Source organism: Typopeltis vanoorti, chromosome 6 (assembly GCF_054136105.1).
Source record: "Typopeltis vanoorti isolate ZY-2024b chromosome 6, IOZ_Tvanoo_1.0, whole genome shotgun sequence".
NCBI classification, from domain to species: Eukaryota; Metazoa; Arthropoda; class Arachnida; order Uropygi; family Thelyphonidae; genus Typopeltis; species Typopeltis vanoorti.
In genome coordinates, this window is record NC_143554.1 from 74256565 (window position 1) to 74277804 (window position 21240).

Sequence of the window (21240 nt, forward strand, 5' to 3'; positions counted from 1 at the left end):
GAGAAAAGTACTGGAAGAGAGAGGTATGAGACTGAGCAGAAGTAAGACAGAGTATATGTGTTGCGCAGTGGGCGGCGGCCAGGAGACAGATCTGGAGCTGGAAGGAAATGTCATCAGGAAGGTGAGAGACTTTAGATACTTAGGTTCAACAGTGGAGGAAGATGGAGGAGCTGAGAAGGAGATTTCCTTCTCAGCTAAGGATACAAGCGGGTTGGAGGAACTGGAGGGAGATGGCTGGAGTGTTATGCGATAAGAGGGTGCCGATCAATCTGAAAGGCAAAATTTATAGGACAGTAGTGAGGCCAGCTATGACATATGCTATAGAAACTGTGGCCCTGAGGAAAAATAATATCAGCAGGATGGAAATAGCAGAGATGAGAATGCTTAGGTGGAAATGTGGTGTGACCAGAAAGGATCGTCTGAGAAATGACTATGTCAGGGGAACAGTGAAAGTTACGAACTTAGGAGCGAAAATACAGGAGGCAAGGTTGAGATGGTTTGGTCTTGTGATGAGGAGGGAGGACGAATATGTGGGAAGGAGGGTCATGCAGATGGATGTGCAAGGAAGGCGGAAGCATGGGCGGCCAAAGAAGAGATGGATGGAGCTGGTAGAAGAGGACTTGAAGATGAAGAACTTGGATGTGGTGACAGCCCAAGACAGAAAGGTGTGGAGGAGACTCATTACAAACAGTGACCCCACTTAAGTGGGAGAAGCTGCAGAAGAAGAAGAAGGTAAAGTGCCAGCACTTTGCATGAGAGAGGAATGAAATTTTTTCCTACCTGGCCAGACCATATACACTCAGGCAGATGCTGATAGACTCGGGCAGATTACACAATGTTTTTAATTTTTTTATAAAGAATTAATTTATACAATCACATTTGACTCTAAATTTGTTTATATGTAAATACTGTATTGCTTCACTTAACTTTTGTACGTATAGTTAATAATGTTTTGTGATGTATATGTGCAGGAGTTGAGTATTAATATATATATTATTCGTTAATTTAATTTCTGACCAATCATGTATTTCTGTAACCTTGTGTTATCTTGTTGTAACTTTGTTAATATGTAAATACCACACTGTTAAACTTAATTTTTATGCATACATATTGTATAATAATTCCTCTTTAACTCTATGTATTACTGTAATAATATTTGTTGTAATCTTATTGTAGTAATCTTATATGTAGATACTCCATTCCTTGGCTTGGTTGCATTTTGTTTATTAACTTGTATTGTTGACAATTTTTGTACTACTGTAACCTTTAACCTTGTGTGTTGCTGTTCCCTCTGCAGCAATTCTGCTTCTATGTAGATGCTGCTTTGTGGAACCTAATTTTTGTACAGGCATATTGTTTACAATTTTCTTTAATTGCTTATGTATAGTTGTAACCTTAGTATGGCACAGTATAACCTTTGTAGTTTTTGTGCCAAATAAATTAGAAACCAGACCAAATCAAATTTCTATCATAACTGGATTCAAATCATTTGACATCATTAACATTACATCCTCTCCTCTCCTATCTTGCCTGTCCTTAAAAATACTGTACCCTTTATCCTTGATACCAGTTATCTGCTTCTGAGAGCCAGGTCTGATTAATGCCAATAATCTCAGGCCACAACATTCACTAAGGCAACAAACTCAAATCCTTTGTTCTTGATACTCCTGTAGTCTGCAGACAGCTTTCAGATCCCCATTTATATCTGATGCTTCACTTAAACAGACATCCTTGCACATACTTAATAAGTCCGAACCAGGTAATCACATAATCATCCTTTCATCATTTTCACCTCCTTGATTAAACATATTTGGATCAATAATATATACTTGTATAACTTAGTTGCTCTTACACATGGATATTCTGTATTAGATCCAGTGGCGGCCGGTGAACATTTTAAGTGGGGGTGCTGCATATAAAAAAAAAAACAAAAAAAACTTTTTTCTTAATTAGTAACAAATTTATTAATAAGTAAATTTACATATTGAAAAATTGCTTTATTAAAAATATTTCATCCTCACCACGAACAAACACCAATAATAAAAGTTTTGTATCAATAGCAATGACAAGCACAAACGAATATCGTCGTTAGATCGCAGTGCATTTGTTTCATGTAACGATAATTGAAAAAATATTACTCTTTTCATATTTTCAACAGTGACACTTGTCATAATTCAGCCTTGTATCTATAATAAATAAATAATTATATGTTATTTTAACAAAATAAAATAAGATTTACAAAAAATAGTTCACCACGAACATGCACCAATAATAAACGTTTCATATCTCGCAGAAATAATGCATGCAAGCTTATGATACACTGCCCAAGTGGCAATGTATCTAATGACGTAACATGCAATGATAAGCACAAACGAATATCGGCATTAGATCGCAGTGCGTTTGTTTCATAATCTAAAGCGTTAATCGAGCAATTCCAATTATTAACTATTCAATCAATGTCAAAACATCAGCTCTAACCTTTAACATACTGTATTGCATTTATATAATGTTGTAAGCATTGTTATTATTTATAATCACAGACAAAATTTAATTTTTTCATTTTTTCCTTGGGGGTGCTGCAGTGTCACAGTACTTATGTACTAACTACCACTGATTAGGTCTCAAACCAATAAATAATGCTTGCTGTTTAATTTTAATTTTTTTTAAATTATTCTAAAATACATTTTTTTTTTATTCATTATCTTTGTTATTAGTTTTATTCATGTTTTGTTTCAGCTATTTGATATATATTTCTGTGCACATCCTTAGGCTCCTCACCTTCAACATTTTTTCCAAATCATTATTTTGGTTTAATTATCAGATCCTGTACCAAACACTATACTATTCTTACTTTGGTGAAAAAAAAAACAAAAAAACTAGGTATGTCAAATTAATACAATTTTTTAATTTACATTTTTTAATCAGTTAAACTCAGTTTGAAACAAAAGTTGGAATAGTGAGGCAGCTTCGTTACCAAAAAATCCTTGGTATTCACTGTTGATTATCTAATATTAGGAGCTACATGAAAATTTCAGAAAATCCACAATATAAAAACATCAAATTAACTTTTTCAGTTATCTTTAGCAGTACAACATCATTCACTTTAAATCTAAAAACAGCATTATATCTCATCATAGTTGTTGATGTAAGACCAGGTAATTTATAAGATTAACATTTCCTCTCCTATCTTCTATGGATTAACTGCTCATTTTTTTTTCATTAGGATCTGTCTAGGTCAGTTACTAGATTCCTGACACAAAACAATGTTCATTACCTTTCTATAAGCTAATAAGGATACTAAAATTCCATCCAGTTATTATCCTATTGTTCTGATCAAGCTAGCAAAATATTGATCATTTTCCATCTTGCATGGTTTCTTGAAAGTGGTGACCTTTTTTTTTTACCCACTGCATAAAGTATTGTTCAAATCATCTTCTACATTGGTTCCCCTAATATGACTGAAAATATATATTAGAGATGCTGTCCTAGAATGGAAGGAGAACTTCTCCAAAAGTAATAGAAATCATTATTCCTGGAAAAAGAGGAAGTGGTAGACCCTCAGTGAAATGGTTGAACTTTGTGACTGGAGTGACTAGTCTTCAGTTGAAGCTTCCAGAAAAGTATGCAATAGGAGGATCATCTGGTGAGGACTGGCATGGCACATCACAAAGGAGCAGAGTGACCATACAGCATCTGATGATGTTAATGAGTGGATGGATATATATATGGATGGTCCTAAAATGCAAACTCCTGATGTCAAATTTCTTTTACAGCTTAGAAGGGATTATCCACTTTTCTTTAAAAACTTTTATCATTTTATCCACCTGAACCTTTGCACTCTGAATGGGAATTGTACTCTTTCTTGGTCTTTTTGCTAAGAGGAGTCTGTAAGGATATGCATTGTATCATACTCCTGCTTTCAGAATTTGAAAATATCTTCCTCCAGCTATAAACGGTCAGTGGTGTAGCTAGGAGGGGGGATGCAGTCTGCCCTGGGTTGCATTTTGAACCTTACTCTATACATCATTTTGACTTTTTGTAGCATTTTTGGTGTATTGAGAAGGGCAGCAAATTCAGGGACTGCCCCCTGGTGGCAAAAGCTCTAGCAATGCCACTGTAAGCGGTGCCGCTATGTTGATGACTACTGCATCAAGCTATTCACCTTCAAAGTGCTTGCAGCTGGATTCAAGTTTTCCTCAGAAGATTATTTTTATGTGCTTTCACACAAGTGAGTTTTTGTCCTTACTCAGAACTAAACTTAGAACACACTGTTATTCCACTTGCATCAAAGGAAAAGTTTTTGGAAATGTGTTGGAGAGCATTGAAGATTCTCTCTACCTATATACAAGCTATCCAAACATATGATATGCAAATAACTGTTCCATCTCTGCTATGCATTTATCTGCTTTAAATTCATTCACAAGTTTGACATTCATACACAAAAACTCAAGTTTGTCTCTACCAGAGACATACTCTCTGACAGTTGGATCCCATTCACCATCAGACAATATACATCATAAATACATATTCCAAGCAGCATGAGGAACAAAGTCTTTGTGATACTTCAATGCCAGTAGAAGATGTTACTGCAGTATGCTTTATAAAAAAACAAAATCTTTGTAGATCACAAAACTTGGCAAGCATATTACATATATATGACAGAAATGATTAGAGTATAGGTTATTATAGTAGGAATGTTGCATGCCATATGAACTCTTCCACTCTGGTATGCTTTTATTGTGCTTTGCTACTTCTCATTATGCTGCTTAGCAAAACTAGGTACACCTGCCACTCTCTCTACCAGTGCTCTTTAAATTGTGCTAACGAGTATATTCTTATTTTGTGTCAGTCTGCATAGATGGTTAAACCATCAGATGGAAAATTGGTGATTAGTAGTAGTAGTGATGAGCAAAGCATGTTGATTCAATAAGTTTAATGGTGCTTGCAACATAATAAAACAAACTCATCAATATAAGACATTTACACTTTATTGAATCAAGTACATTAATCTCAATATAACAGATTGTCATATGATATAATGATATAAGAGATCATTAATGACAATGGATTGCAAAAGATAATACAAGCTGTCTACACTAATAGAGTACAGTGAATAGCAAGGTGGAAACCAAAATGTTAAAAAACTGCTAGCAATTAACAAAGATAACACTTTCCCCACTTTTAGGTAAAGAAAGATATTCGTTATGGTTTAAGTTAGGACAATGGAGTAGCACTGCATCAGCACTTTTTGAACCAGTGCTCTGATTTAAAATGGCAATGACATAGTAAATTAGTCTGAAACGAGAAGATTCTATGGTCAGTGTCATCCCCATGTTGTGCTAGAATAGTCTTCTCAGGCTTTATATATAGATTATATAAAATGGATGTTCTGTAGTTTTGTTTTGTTTTTCTGAGTGGAATGTCCTGTTTGTTCAAAGTGAGAGATGGCAATCACTAGTGACTTCCTCCCAGATGTTTACCAAGTTCCTTATGATTGTAATCTCTCTCTCTGTCTTACTTTGAACAAACAGGACATTCTGTTAAGAAAAGACTACAGAAACATCAATCTTATATCATCCATAAAAAACTCAAGAAATCTAGTCTAAGACTCATTTTACTACACGATTGCTGCTTTAAAGTTGAGCATTTGTTCAAAGAGAGAGAGAGTGTTGAAGCAATGCTACTACATTTTACTAACTTAAACCATAATGACTGTCTTTACCTAACATTTAGGATAGTCCTATTGTTATTAATTGCAAGCAATAATTTTTGTTATGTTCTGAATCTCATCTTGCTATCTGCTGTACTGTATTACACTAGCATGCATGACATATCTTTTGAAATCCATTGATATTATTCTAATTTGTTGAATTGTCTATTCACTGATGATGATCTGTTATAGTGTCAGAGCAAAAGATTTGACTTAAGTGTTATTAAGCCCCTGTGGATTAGACTTTTTATTTGTAGAATAGTGAATGAACCTAATGTATTATCATAGTGTCTTGTGAATATGAAGAGTGTTGAATGAGTTTAATGTAAAATATGCTAAATACATTGCTGATATGATGAGACCTTCCACTTTGGATTTATTGATTCTATGTAGGTCTGTTAATAATAATGTAATTCAAAAAAGTATTCTTTTTTTTTCTTTTTAATAATTTATTCAACTTGTATTTGGACATCTGTATTATATTCTGTCTTTTTTAATGCTTAGAATCATGCTTTTTCATATCCAAATTATTTTTATATGTAGTTCTATTTATGCTTTTTTACCCATTCCTAATGTTAATTGTTAATGTTGAAAACCTTGACATGCTGGACCATTCGCCAAAAATTCTGAAACCAAATCAAATGGAAAGAGGATGGAGAATAAACTCTGTTCTTTGTTTCAAGTGAATTAAAAGTTGGAAAGGTAGAGTTTCTGTTATTGACAATAACCTTATTTTCTTTTTTCTTTATAGTCATGTCCAAAATACAAAAGATATTAAGCAGTTTGTTATAATAACTCAGAAGTCAGCAGGTAGAATGAAGAAAATGATTCATGCATTAACTGGAGAGCATGCTCAGAATGCTGTTATGTTAGGAGCGAAGTTTTGTAATGAAGTTGAAAAATTGAGTAATTTTTCTGAAGAGAAGTGTAAAGAAGTAAAGAAAAATAATTGTGTAAGTTATGCAAGCTTAGTACAGTGACAGGTATAAGAACTTACTTTCAGATAGCAAACCAGAATAAACTTCAGCATTTAAAGAAAGTTTATTTTTTATTTCTTTTTTTTTAATTTGCAGTATTTGCTATCTGGTTATTTTATGTTCATTATTAATTAGCAATTGATATACAATAAAAGCTTGCTTCTTAGAACATTTATTATAATTAGCTGCACTAGATGACTCTTGGTAATGGCTGAACAGTGTTAACATTTTAGTATATTTTTATGATAATTTCAGATTCAAAGCTTTCAACTCAGTTGTTAAAGACAGAACATACATTATCAGATGTGAGGTTAAGTCTGTCAGTCTCTCTCTCTCTCTGAAAGCAGATCGCAATTTTTTTTTTTTTTTTAACTGGCAGTGTTTTTACTAGTTATCAGCTACTTGCATTGCTTACTGACTTTGAATTTGACAAGCACAAAATGTTTTGTTCTATCAACTTGTGTCCTGTCTGGTTGGCTGAGTGGTTAGCGTATCTGCTCTCCAGCCAAAAGGCTGTGGGTTCGAATCCCACCGTGGGCATGGATGTTTGTGATTATCTGTGAAAATACTAGTGGTGGTGGTCAGCAGCAGCAGATGATGTTAGTGTAGATGAGGAAGTTGTGGTTGGTGGACATGGTGAGTTGTAGAGTAGCTGCCTTCCCTCGATGAGTGTTTGGACTCCCTGGAGGTGTTATATAATAATAAAAATAGAAAGACAGAATGGGTGCTTGACCAGCGCTCTTAGTTATGACAAATTTATAACATTCCTGTGAATGCATTAGATGGAGTTTTCTATTCTATTTATTTATTGTTATATTATTATTATTATTATTTTTTTTTTTTGAAGATTGAGAGAAAAAATTTTTTTCTACTTCATTATTAGTTACATCAGTGTTTTTCAAGCTGCAGGTTATGACCCATTAGTGGCTCATGAAATCAATTTAGTGGGTCATGAGCAGCATTTTTTTTTTAATAAAATAGAAAATATCAGAGTGAATCTCACAAATGTAGCCTTAAAACAGTATGTTTTTGTTTAAATTATACATAAAAAAAAACAAAAAAAAACAAAAAAAAACATGACTTTTTGTGGTTATGAGACCATATTTAATTAATACATATATTAGTATAATCCCGCCTACTAGTCTCGCTAGTGACTGTCTAGCTTTGTCAAGGCTCGTACACTGGTGAAAAGGCAGGATAATAATTTTAAATTTTCCATATACAGAAAACCTACAGATACTGGATGTTATTTACATTATTCTTCTAACCATCATAGATCACAAAAACATAGCATCATTCACATGTTACGGAACAGAGCCAAAAAGTTTATTTCAGACGAAGAAGAGGTACAGACAGAACTTTCTCAAATTTCTATAACATTATTGCAGAATGGTTTTCCTACAAACATCATCAACAAATTCCTTTATAAAGACAACTTCCAACAACAAGAAACAGTCACCCAGTATGCTTCAACAGTAGTCATCCCTTATTTTGATTCAGTCTCTTCAAGATTAGCAAGAATGTTAAAATCTCACAACATCGGAATGGTATTTAAGCCAACTGCTACCTTCAGACAAATATTAAGATCTCCTAAAGACAGTGTACCATTTTTCAAATATCCAGGTGTTTATAGAATTCCATGTGTGTGCGGTCTTTCATATATTGGGCAAACTTCAAGAAGCCTGGAAATCAGACGGAGCATGTTGGGGATGTGATGTCAATCACAACAGGACAGTCTCCTCAGGCTTAGCACATTACTTTTCTACTTCCAACCATGCAATTGACTGGGAAAATAACTCTCTGCCATACTTGATGATGATTACGGTTACAGAATTTTCGAGGAAGCGGCAGTGGTATTAAGAATGGGTAACAACCTCAACAGAAATCAGGGTGCCATACTGAAAGATATATGGAAAAACTTAATCAACTCACTCAGTTTAACAGAACTACAATATGCAAAAAATCATGTAACGCGTGTGCATACAACACATATTCATGATACTGACTGAAGCTTCTCAACACATGCACACATTGTCACACATATGTTCAAACTTAACTGCCTAACAGTTAGCAACGTTTCTGTATTCTCTCATATTTTCTTGTGTGTACTGTTCGAGCCTTGACAAAGCTAGACAGTCGCTAGTGAAACTAGTAGGCGGGATTATACTAATATATGTATTAATTAAATATGGTCTCATAACCACAAAAAGTCTCATTTTTTAAGTATGTTTTTGGTTTTACTTTATTATATGTAGTATCTATTGTTTCTTGAAACCTTTGTTTAGATGTGTGTGTGTGGGGGGGGGTGTTCTGTTCATACTGGATCATGGTCAGAAAAGTTTGGAAAACACTGAATTATAGTACTGCAGAAATAATGAGTCAGATTTAAAATGCACTGGCTTCCTAAAAACAAAGAAATTCTTTTAATTAACATATTTCTTGTTCTTTCCTATGTAAATGATGACAGCTTCTCATGATTTGATGAAGCATTTTTTCTGTATTATTATTCATTTCATCTTGGATTTGTGTGTTTAGTTTATCTAAACACACAAATCCAAGATGCTTTGTTCTTCAGACATATCCCAAAGGAAAATGTGAGAAGCAGAATTTCAGTCATTGTGGAAGCATCTTGTTGAAGTACAATCATGATAATGTTCTGTGAGCAGCAGTATCATTTTTTTGAAAACAAATTTTCATAATAATATTTGTAACCATGGCTTTTATTTATTTATTTATTCTGATATAACTGTGAAACCTTTTACATATATCTTCATTTTGATTTTGTAATTGAGCCATTTCGAATAAAAGCTCTGCAGAGCATATACTCTCTCAGTGTTTGATCCCCCATGGTAAACTAAACTATAAGATCAATGCTTCATTTCACTATCATATATATTTGCACAATTTACTGGCAAATTTCATGGAGATAAACAAAAAATTAGAGAAATGGAGGAAAATGTACTGTAAAAAGGAATCAAAGATGAAAATATTTACATGAAAACTGAAGATAAAGATATTCTAAGTGGATGAGTAATTACTTTGTTATTATTATTATTATTATTATTATTATTATTCCGGGCAACTCCAAGGAGTCGACAGACTCATCAAGGGAGGCCCTAACATCATGTCAAGAACAACTATTCGACATTCACACAGTATCTATCATACCTTGCCTTAAACTCATTCACGGTCGTAGCACCCACAACAGACTCTTGCAACTTATTCCACTCGTTCACCACTCTCCAAGTAAAAAACCTAGCTCTAACACCCTTGTTAACCACATTCTTGCCCAGCTTCCATGCATGGCCCCTAGTCCTCCCACCACCAGTCCTATTTTCAAAAATATCTTTTGGATTAAACTTATAGAAACCCTTCAGTAATTTGAATGTCTCAATCATATCACCCCTTTTCTGCCTATCGACCAATTTTTGCAACCCACAAATCTTCAACCTATTCTCATAAGGTTCATTCCACAGACCTGCTATCATCTTGGTCACTCGTCTCTGGATCCTCTCTACCTCCTCCCCATCACGAAGAAACCTTGGTGCCCATAACTGAGCACAGTAGTCCAGATGGGGTCTTATCAAGGCTTGATACAGAGGAACAATAACGTGTTTGTCTCTGCATGTTAAAGTATTTTTCAGAAGCTATGTGATTTGATGAGCTGATTTGGCCACTTTTGCAATGTGCCCCCTAAACTTCAACTCCCTATCCACCAACACTCCCAAATCCCTGGCCTATCAATCTCCTGGAGTACGGTTCCACCAATGTGATATATACTGCTGCTATTCTTTTCACCCCAAAATGCATAACCTTACACTTTGCCACATTAAATTGACATCCATTTTACCTAGCCCAGTCCTCCAAACTATCCAAATCATCCTGTAAAATTTTGACATTGTGCGCTCACAATTGCTCTACCCAACTTTGCATCATCAGCAAACAAGTGAACACTTCCTCTCAGATCCTTTCCTTTATCATTGATAAACAAATTGAAAAGTAGTGGTCCAAGAACAGAGCCCTGCGGCACGCCACTAGTCACAAGCTGTCTTTTGGACTCAACTCCTGAATAAACCACTCTCTGGTATCTCTCCATCAACCACCCTCCTATCCATCTCACCAACCCTATATCTATCCCCATCTGCTCCAGTTTACTGATTAGGGTTCCATGTGGTATCCTGTCAAAGGCCTTGGCAAGGTCCAGTAGAATCACTGTAAACCCATTATCCTCATCCAGTTCAGCCATCACTGTGTTATAAAACATGAGCCAGTTACTGAGGCATGATCTACCCTTCACAAAACCATGTTGTCCCCCATACAATATCCCATTTTCATCTATCCAATCCTGTATTCTTTTCTTGACTAATTTCTCTAAGACCTTGACCATGATTCCTGATATGCTAATCGGTCGGTAATTTACAACAGCAGTCTTGGAACCTCCTTTATGCAGTGGAACTATTTTCCCCTCTTTCCACCCCCTCGGGACTAACCCAGACCAGAGACTCAAATTAAACAAAATGGTCAAGGGTACTGACAATTCTTTAGCCACCTCTCGTACAACGCGAGCTGGTATACCATCCAGTCCCACAGATGTATTGACATTGAGGTTATGCAATAGCATAACCTCATCAATCTCCTGGAGTATGGTTTCACCAATGTGATATACTGCTGCTATTCTTTTCACCCCAAAATGCATAACCTTACACTTTGCCACATTAAATTGACATCCATTTTTCCTAGCCCAGTCCTCCAAACTATCCAAATCATCCTGTAAAATTTTGACATTGAGGGTTCCATGTGGTATCCTGTCAACTTTGAAAGCTTTGCTAAATGAAACAAGCATTGACAGCACAGTGATGGAAAACACTCAAAAGAATGCATCATAAGTACATATCATTACTTGCAGAAGTCATCAAAAACTTGACATGTGAAAATGTAGTTAGAGTAGATGATATTTGACCAGAAATGTTCAAATATAAAAATTCTACACTGGCTACACTGATAATTCAGAATGTGCAAACAGTGGGTCAAATTCCAGATGATTAGTTAGAGTAGAGCTTTCATAGTGCCCATCAGTGAAAAAAAAAAGGAAATAAAATGAATGTGAGAATTGTTTCCATTCTAAATATTCCTAGTAAGATTTATTCAAGCAGATGAGAGAAAGCTAAGGAAAAAATTGTGGAAGGGAAATTTTGAGTACAAGATGGGCCCAATAGAGATTGTCAGGATTAGATTTTTTTCTTGAAGACACATAATTGAGAAATCATAGGACTATAAAAGGAATCTGTATTTAAGCTTGTAAATCACAAGGTTCCAGGAGAAAAGCTGTTTGAAATGCTGCAGTTGTGTGGTGTAAGTCAGTGCTTCCCAAACTTATGGATGTAAAGGCCCCTTTGAAAAAATTAAAATATTTCATGGCCCCCATCAAAAAAAAAAAAAAAAAAAATGTAATACAGACATGTATTATTATAACATTTATTGTTTTTATATTCAGTACAAAATATATACAGCAAATATTGCAAAAATCAAATGCAAATATTACATTTTTAGTATCTTACATACACATTTGACATGGTCTTAAAACATTTTAAATGTTTTCATTATTTCACGGCCCCCTCAACAAAACTAATGTTCCCCAAAGGGGCCATGGCCCACAGTTTGGGAAGCGCTGGTATAAGTGATACATTATATCAAGCGATCCACAGTTTATATTTGAGTTGTAAGTCAACAATTAGAATTGAAGAAGCTATGAAGAAGAAGAAATCCACTTTTATTCATCATCTGTATGGATCAAATTAGGAAGTGGCATTAAACCTGATATCAAAATCTGAGATCCTAGTCTCAACTCTTCACTTTATGCAGTTGATATCATACTTCTAAATAAATCCAGTACAAGTCTGCAGGTTTCCCTACCTAAATTGAATAACTGTTGTAATAAATTTGGTATAAAAATCAGCAACAAAATGACAAACTATGAAAATAGGCAAGAACATTGAAAATATTAATTACTTCCTGAATGGAGAACCTATAGAACAAACAAATATTTTATCTGTTGATATGATAGAAGATCAACTCTATAAATTTATATGGAACAAGAGAAAAATTCTTCCAAACACTAAAGTAGCTGTATGCAAGATTATATTCAGACCAGTTTTAACTTATGATAATGAGAGTCTGGTTAGAAATAACACTCCAAGACTGGAGATATGAGAGTTCTGAGAAAGATGAGAGAAGTGAACTAATGGTATCACTGGCAGACTTATACTAAAAATGAGGATATTAGGAAGGAACTTGATATTGTTAGCATTCTGGATAGGTAGAGGGTTAAGTAACCAAATGAAAATTTTCAATCCACTTCAGGGCTCTTGTAAGTAGTGTGTCAGTTATGGCCTTGCAACAGGCAATGAAATGCATCTGACACTTACCTTTGCTGATTGTGTCAAAGATTTATTAAAATCATAAACCAAATGTTAAATGTTCTTCTTTGGTGGTCAGTTGATCACAGAAAATTACAAGGTGCAGGAAAATTTAAAATTTTCCTGCACCTCGTATTTCAATTTTAAAATGAAATTAAGTGTTATTTTATTTATAACACATCTTGTTCTATTTATAAAACAGTCTGTATTAAAGTTATGCTTCTTGAATATTAAGTCTGTTAAGCAAGAATCATCATGTTTGAAATTTAATTGTATGTAATGTCATTAGAGGATGCATGTATATAATAAAATTCCAGATATTTGCCCTCAGAGAGTGTAGAGGATATTATGATTTCCTTCTAAATTAATCTGTTATCAATAATGACTCCAACATTGTCAGATATTTCGATCTTATCAGGCACTTTTTACTGTTTCAATCAAACTATATCTTGATGTCTTCTTGCCATCCCAACAAAGAACACCTTTCTTCTCCCATTCTGTTTTAGCTAACTTAATATGGTCACTTAAACAGAATGGGAGAAGAAAGGTGTTCTTTGTTGGAATGGCAAGAAGACACCAAGATCTAGTTTGATTGAAGTAGTAAAAAGTGCCTGAGAAAATCGAAATATCTGACAATGTTGGAGTCATTAATTTAAAAGGAAATCATGATATCCTCTACACACTTTGAGGGCAAATATCTGGAATTTTATTATATACATGCATCCTTTAGTGACATTACATACAATTAAATTTCAAACATGATGATTCTTGCTTAACAGACTTAATATTCAAGAAGCATAACTTTAATACAGACCGTTTTATAAATAGAACAAGATGTGTTACAAATAAAATAATTAATTTCATTTTAAAATTGAAATATGAGGTGCAGGAAAATTTTAAATTTTCCTGTACCTTGTAATTTTCTGTGATCAACTTGTAATCAACTGACCAATCAAAGAAGAATCTTTAACATTTGGTTTATGATTTTATAAATCTTTGACCCAATCAGCAAAGGTAGGTGTCAGATGCATTTCATTGCCTATTGTGAGACCATAACTGCCACACTACTTACAAGAGCCCTGAAGTGGATTGAAAATTTTCATTTGGTTACTTAACCCTCTACCTATCCTTGGCACTAATGTGTAATATGTTTACAACCTTTTGTGGATGGAATTTACATGAAAAAAGTGCTGAAAAATGTTCCGAAAATACATGTATTTTCAGCTTCAAATGGTGATCACTGTACAGTGATCACTGCTTATTCATTTCTTGGGCCTCAGTAATACTAGTTTAATTCTATGTTAAAACACAGTGCAAACCTATTAATTTTATTTGTTACAGTCTATTATGTACACAGTTCGTTCCAGTTGTTTTAAAGTAATACATGGTATTAAGTTTATTCAGTAAGTGATAACAAGATTCTCCATTTGTATCTGGCATTTCAGAATGAATTGCAAGGAATCTATCAGCTGTTAATTTCTCTTGTGTTTTCTACCTAGTTCATGAAGGATTGGCTGGATTCCATCTTTAAAATGCAGCATGTATCAGATTCTGTGTTTTTGACAAACTGACATATCTGCTACATAAACACCAAGTTGCTATAGTAGTGTCAGAGAATTACTAATCCTAATTCATCTCTCAGGTGAATTAGGACCAGTAATTCTCTGACACTACTATAGCAACTTGGTGTTTATGTTGTAGGCTTACTGGAATCTTACTGCTTCTTTTATTCTTGAAAACTTAGGTATTTCCTGTATAACAGACAAACTAGTCAGAAAAAACAATGCAGTTAATAGTCATAATACATAGACTTCCTGGTCTTAGTTGCTTGGCCATCATTCAGAACAATACAACCTAGACTTCAGTGTTTTGATTGAATTTCACTGTATATTCTCAGGCCAGTTTGTTTCTTTGCAGTATAAAACAAGTTACCTATGCAGGTAACTTAGGTGTTTATGTATTTGAAACCAGCCATGAGAATTGAACCTACATCTTTTCCATCCAATCTTTGTCATTTTACCAACCATGTTACAGAGAGCTGATAGGCAACAGGGCTGCATCAACTACCCGTCAGACTTTGGAGACCATACCACTCAAGCTATTCATAGAATCTATTTAACAAGATCTGAGTTCTGAACACAAACTCCTTATTTCAAAGATCATTTAATAAAAGCTGCAAAACCTTGCTTCAACAAATGTATAAAGTTGTGACTATTTTGGAAATTATTATCCATTATTCTCTTTATCATTGTTAATTAAAAGCATCCATTTTTTTATATTAAAGTACCATGTTAACACTAGGGTTAGAATAATCCCTGAATCTGCTCTACAGACCTGACATGGAATATTTTCATGACTAACCAGAGAGAGAGAGAGAGAGAGAGATTGGGCGATGATTTCCATTTACCAACTAAAGATGTTTACAAACATCCAAGCCACATAATGTAATCAGTAACCACTGCCTAAAACTTGGAGAACTGAGACACTTTTCACTTGTCAAACCAGGCTGGTAATTATTATTATGATGATTCAGGACCTCCATGGAGTCACAAGAGTCATTGTGGTAGGCCCAGCCTAGAAAACACAGTCTATCATACCACTACTTCAATTCATTCACTGTTTGTGCTCTCACTACCTTATCTGGCAATGCATAATAGGGTAGGGAAAGCACACAATTCCCATTGCTTAACTATCCTCATGCATAGAAAGCACTTCTCATCCTCCTGCTCATGACTTCCTTTTGCAATTTCCAGGGATGGCACCTTGATATTGCTCCTTCCCCCTGGCTACAAAATGAAAGAACTCCCCCCCCCCCCCCCCCAGTGTCAATCCTGTAACCACCTCTCAACAATTCAAATGTCTCAGTCATATCACCTTCTTTTCTATCTACCAAACTTTACAGTCTACATTCTATCTATCTTCATTATGAACATTATACAGTCCTGATATTGTTTTCATTATCTGCCTCTGCACTCTTTCCAAGGTTAATTTACACTTCAAATCCTGAGACCAAATTTGAGCACAATAGTCCAGGTGTGGTCTGATCAGGACTTTATACAATGGAATGAAAACTTTTTTATCTCTGCAGGCCAGCATCCTTCTCAGTATTATAGTAATCCTCTGGGTTACCTTCATCATCTTTGCAATATGGTCCCTGAATTTCAGTTTTCTATCAATCATCACCCCAAGATCCCTTCCCCCCACACAAATGATAATTATCATTTGTGGGGGAAGGTAAGATGAGAGCTGTTGATGATGATGATAATATATAAATATAATCATGTATCATCATCATTACTGTTAGTCACTTCTTCTAACAGTATTCCTTGCCCATTACCATTTTATGCTTTTCACATATTTTTCTTATCCATATATTCTATCTCTCCTTGCATTTCCCATCATTCATCTCTTCATACTTCTTGGAGTGGTCTTCAACCTTTGGATGTCTCTCTGGATAAGTGTTTAAGTCACCAATCCATAAGTAAGAATTAGTAACTTGCATTGGTTAAAGACATGAAGGTAGGATGCTCTTAAAGATATTATGTTTTTTACCAAATGCACTCCATGCAAGTTTTTCACATCTATTTCTCCTTGAAATCTGCTATCATTTGCAATCTTTTATTTCTAAATTTGTTGAACATTATGTTCATCTTCAGTTCACATTCTTTACTTTTCAGTAATAATTTCTGAATCATTTTTTTTGTAATTTGAGTGAAAATAATCATGTCATTAGCAAAGTGTAGATGTGTAAAGTGGTCCTATCAATTCTGATTCCTTTTCCTTTCCAATTCATTGCTAGAAAAACACTTTGTAATGCTGCATTAAAAAGTTTTGGTGATATCGTATCACCTTAGCATATTCCTTTCTTATTTTTGATGCATGTTATATCTACAAAAAGCCTGGTTGCTGTAGCATTCTCATAGGTGTTGGATGATAATTGAATGTAGTTATCATCTGTAGAGTAAGGCTTCAGGGAGTTCATGACTGCCAATTTTTTAAAATAATATTATTATGTGACACTTCCAGGGAGTCCAAAGACTCATCGAGGTGGGTGGGGGTACCTGCTCTACAATTCTGTCTCCACCACTCAATCCACCAACGCCATCTAACACCCACCATCACTAGTATTTTCACAGGCATCCATTCCCACAGCGGGATTCGAACCCACAGCCTTTTGGCTGGAGAGCCAAATTTTTTTGTGTGGAATCAAATGCTTTCTTATTTTCAGTGAATTCTGAGCAGAGTGGAAGCCTGTGTGTGTATATAAGGAAGTGAGATTCCTCTCTTCTAGTTTTCCTACTAATCCAGGAATTTTTCTGAGACTCTCCTCTTTCCTTTTGTTCATACTTTGCAAATGATTGATCCTATAAAGGAGAAAGAGCAGAAGTTATGACCATCACCTTTAATGAGGGAACTGAAGCCCCCCCCTCCTCCTCATTAAACCTGAATTTCCAGTTGAGCAAGAGGCAAATTCTGCTTTGAATTTACATTGATGCTGCTGCAACCAGGAGGCATCACATATATGGCAGTGCAGTTGAGATGATGTACTGAAATAAATATACATTGAGAAAATCAGTGAGATAGAACTATTTATTGGTATCAGTAAATAGTTTCATCCTACCTAAGTTACTCTCCTACCTATTTGTTATTGTTACTTTTATTAGTACACCATTAAAACATGGTAATATATCATCCAGGTTGATTGCCTTATTAACATTGTTTATTAATATTTTTCTATATACTACCAGTTAGTTCATTCATTTTTAGTCCCTCATCCATTTCCTTTCCATCGAACTTGAGCCTATGCTGAAACATATTCTAACTTGTATGAAATACGGATAAACTGCTCATTAAACAATTTTGCTTTGTATCTTATGTGGTAGCATCCCATAATCAATAGCCTTACGGGAGAGGAAAAAAAGATATTCTTTAAAAATTATAAAGTTTTGATTTTATTTTGTTTGTGATTTTTTTTTTCCTTGCTCATTGAGGATTTCTTTTATGAAATAGGTTTTATCTGATCCTTTGAGAAATAATTATTTAAATAGGATTAGTAGAATTTATTTATTTATTTATTATTATTATTATTATTTTTTTTTTTTTAGCTAAGCTATACTGTCATTACTGAGATTTCAGCAAACGTAAGGAAACTCAGGAAAGTAAGTAGTGGATGTTTAAATGTGTTGCTTTTTATTTTATGTTATGAAAACAATTCAAAATTTGATGTCATTTCATCTGAACAAAGAATTTGGTAACTTGTTTTGTTAGGAAATAGCCAACGTGGATGCATTTCCCCTGAAAAAAAAAATGGAGTTGGAAAAAAATATAAAGAATATAGTGCATCAAGAAAATATACTGAAGGGCATCTATTATCAAAACATTTTAGACCCACAGGTAAGACCTTCATTTAATGAAAGTTATTTACATTAACATTTTTAAAATTAAAATTTTAAATGGCTTCTGAGAATTTCTTGAAAATGGAAAACTTCATATCATTATTTTTCAATGTATGAACCAGTAACTCTGATGATCATGGGATATGATAGAATAAAACTTATTTTCATGAGTTGATCACGGCTCTGTTTTGGATTTATTTTTTCATCCAAAATGGAACCCATTTTCTTTTCAAACTGAATATTTCTGCTTTTCATATATTTATTTCCAAATATAGGCAGTCCTTAACTTATGTAAATTCAGACTTATGCAAATTATCCTGAAAGGGCTAAGAAAAAAAATTTCAGTTGTAAAAAGTTTACTTACCATTTATATGCTATTTGCACCCCCTAACAAAGGTTGTCTTCAAGGCAGACAGTGAACACCAATGTGCTGTGTATTTGTTTTCATTCACTTTCTTAAGTTTTAGTGTTTGTGTGCACTGGGGTAAAAGGCAGTCTTGACTGGAAAAAGAATAGAAGTGGAAAAAGTGAACCCATGCATAAATGCACTAAAATTGATCTAGAGATAACTTATTTCTTTATAATTTTAATTTTTATTTAATATTTATCTGTTGATCCATTAGAACACATTATGGTACATAATGTGCCCTGCTGCATATTTAGAAGTTCTCAAAGTTGATTTTTGTGTTGAAGTAGGTGTTAAAAACATCTTTACCATAGATTTCCCTTGCTATGTTAGCACACAATACTCTTGAATATAAATGAGTAAAAAAGTTTGTGTTGGAAGTTCATATCAATTTATTTGATGATATTAATTCACAACACAGAATAATAAGAAAATAATTACTATTTATTTAACTTATTTGTTGATATTTCACTGATATTATATCCAGCATCTGCAGAGAGCACAAAATCCGTTTGTCATAGTACATGAATAGCAACAGTTTGGTTAGCAGTGCAATCTTCTTCTTTGAGTGGCATCTCCTATCAGAGGTCTGCGACCACCTTGGCAAATTTTGAACAATCTTAAGCCACTCTGAACAGTCCACTGTCTGATGTCTGCAAGCCAAGCTTTTCTTAGTCTTCCTTGTCCTCTTCTTCCATTTATCTTCCCTTTTATGATCAGCTGAAGTATCTTATATTTTTCATTATGAAGTGGATGACCAAGATATGCAGGATGCAAGATATAAAATTGTTTCTTGTCATTTCAATTCTAACTTTTATTTCGATTTCTGGATTGCATTCTTCATTTAACCAGCAACAGTGGGATTAGCTTAAAAAAAATTGTTAGGACTTTAGTTCCTTTTATTGACCATTACAATTTTTTTTTTATTAAAAAAAAAAACTGATTCCATTGTTTACCAAATTGTTGCTACTGTGAAAATCGATTTGGTGTGCTCTAAAGATGCTGGTTATAATACCAGTGAAATATCAGCAAATAAGTTAAATAAATATTAATTATTTTCGTTGTGAATTAATATTATTAAATAAATTAACTGTTAAATAACAGGTCTATAACATAATTCTTTTTTCATGAAGAAAATTTCTGGATAATGCCAATAAAGATGTTTTTAATGTCAATATGAAGGTGGACAAAGCAATTGGAGGATGAATCCTATTGCTCCTCATTGTATTAAGTCCAAAGAGAAATATATGGCATTTTACCGTGTTATCAAGGAGCTATATGAAGAGAAGAAATAAGCTAATGTTCAGTCATCTCTTGATAATTTTATATGGAAGGTAAAATAGCTAAATTAAACTTTTTTTTTAATATTCTCATACTATTTATACTTTATTAGGGGGCTCATCCCCCTGACGCCTACACCGCCCAACCCCTCGTGTTCTGGACTGGTAGGCCGGTTCTCCTTGAATTCCGATGACTCGAATTTTGAAGACGCGATACTCAGGGTAGCCCCTGAGTTTCAAAACGTTTCAAATAACTTGACAAAAACGTTACAGCCTACATCCATTTCCGATTTCAGCTTATCATTTTATAGTATAGAGTAGATTATATTACTTTGTATTAATAATTACATACTGAAATCTAATTTGTGTACATCCTGTGAATGAAACTTAATAGAAATAACCTAAAATATGTCAATGCACTACTTTATACATGTACTGTAATCATATATAAGTAATAAGGTGTAATTAATGGATAAGGGAGATTAAATGGACATATATAAAATTCAAGTTATATGAGGTTTGCAGAACATAACCCTTATGTAAGTCAGGAACTGCCTTTATATTTAATTTTTAATTTGAATACAAAACTATCTTGTATTCAAACTAAAAATTAAATCATTGTCTTTCTTGTCTTGATATCATCTATAATACTAATTCTGATAGTCACTAAAAAATTTAAGTGACTAATTTTTGTCACTTTCTTTCTTTTGTGATCTTTTGCTATTCATTGTGCAGTTTCACAAATATTGATTCCCATTTTCTCTCCTTTTATATATTCCTATTCATTTCTATTCTGTTTTGATCTTTATTTTCCTATAGTTTTTCATCTAATTTTTTTTTATATGCCTTTCATAATATTTCAGGATCAATAAATCTCATTAGTTTTTTTTTTTTGTGTGTGTGTGCCATTCTATGATTATTTGAAAGTTTTTAGTTGTATGATCTGGACTGTTATGAGCTTACCTTCTTTATGGTTTTTTATTGCTTTCAGTTTGTTATACTCTATGAAATTAATCATAATTTCTTCCTTTTTATGGGACCTGAATATAAAAAAA

General features: G+C 33.8%; 1 protein-coding gene across 1 annotated transcript in view; it reads left to right on the forward strand.

The window, feature by feature from the left end:
• Positions 1–21240, forward strand: part of LOC150105578 (alanine--tRNA ligase, cytoplasmic-like) — a 270365-nt gene that overhangs the window by 218400 nt on the left and 30725 nt on the right. Inside the window, exons 17-19 of the mRNA XM_090394928.1 lie at positions 6462–6663; positions 18209–18262; positions 18372–18497. Coding sequence (XP_090251054.1) covers positions 6462–6663; positions 18209–18262; positions 18372–18497 — 382 coding nt within the window. The remainder of the gene's footprint in view (positions 1–6461; positions 6664–18208; positions 18263–18371; positions 18498–21240) is intronic.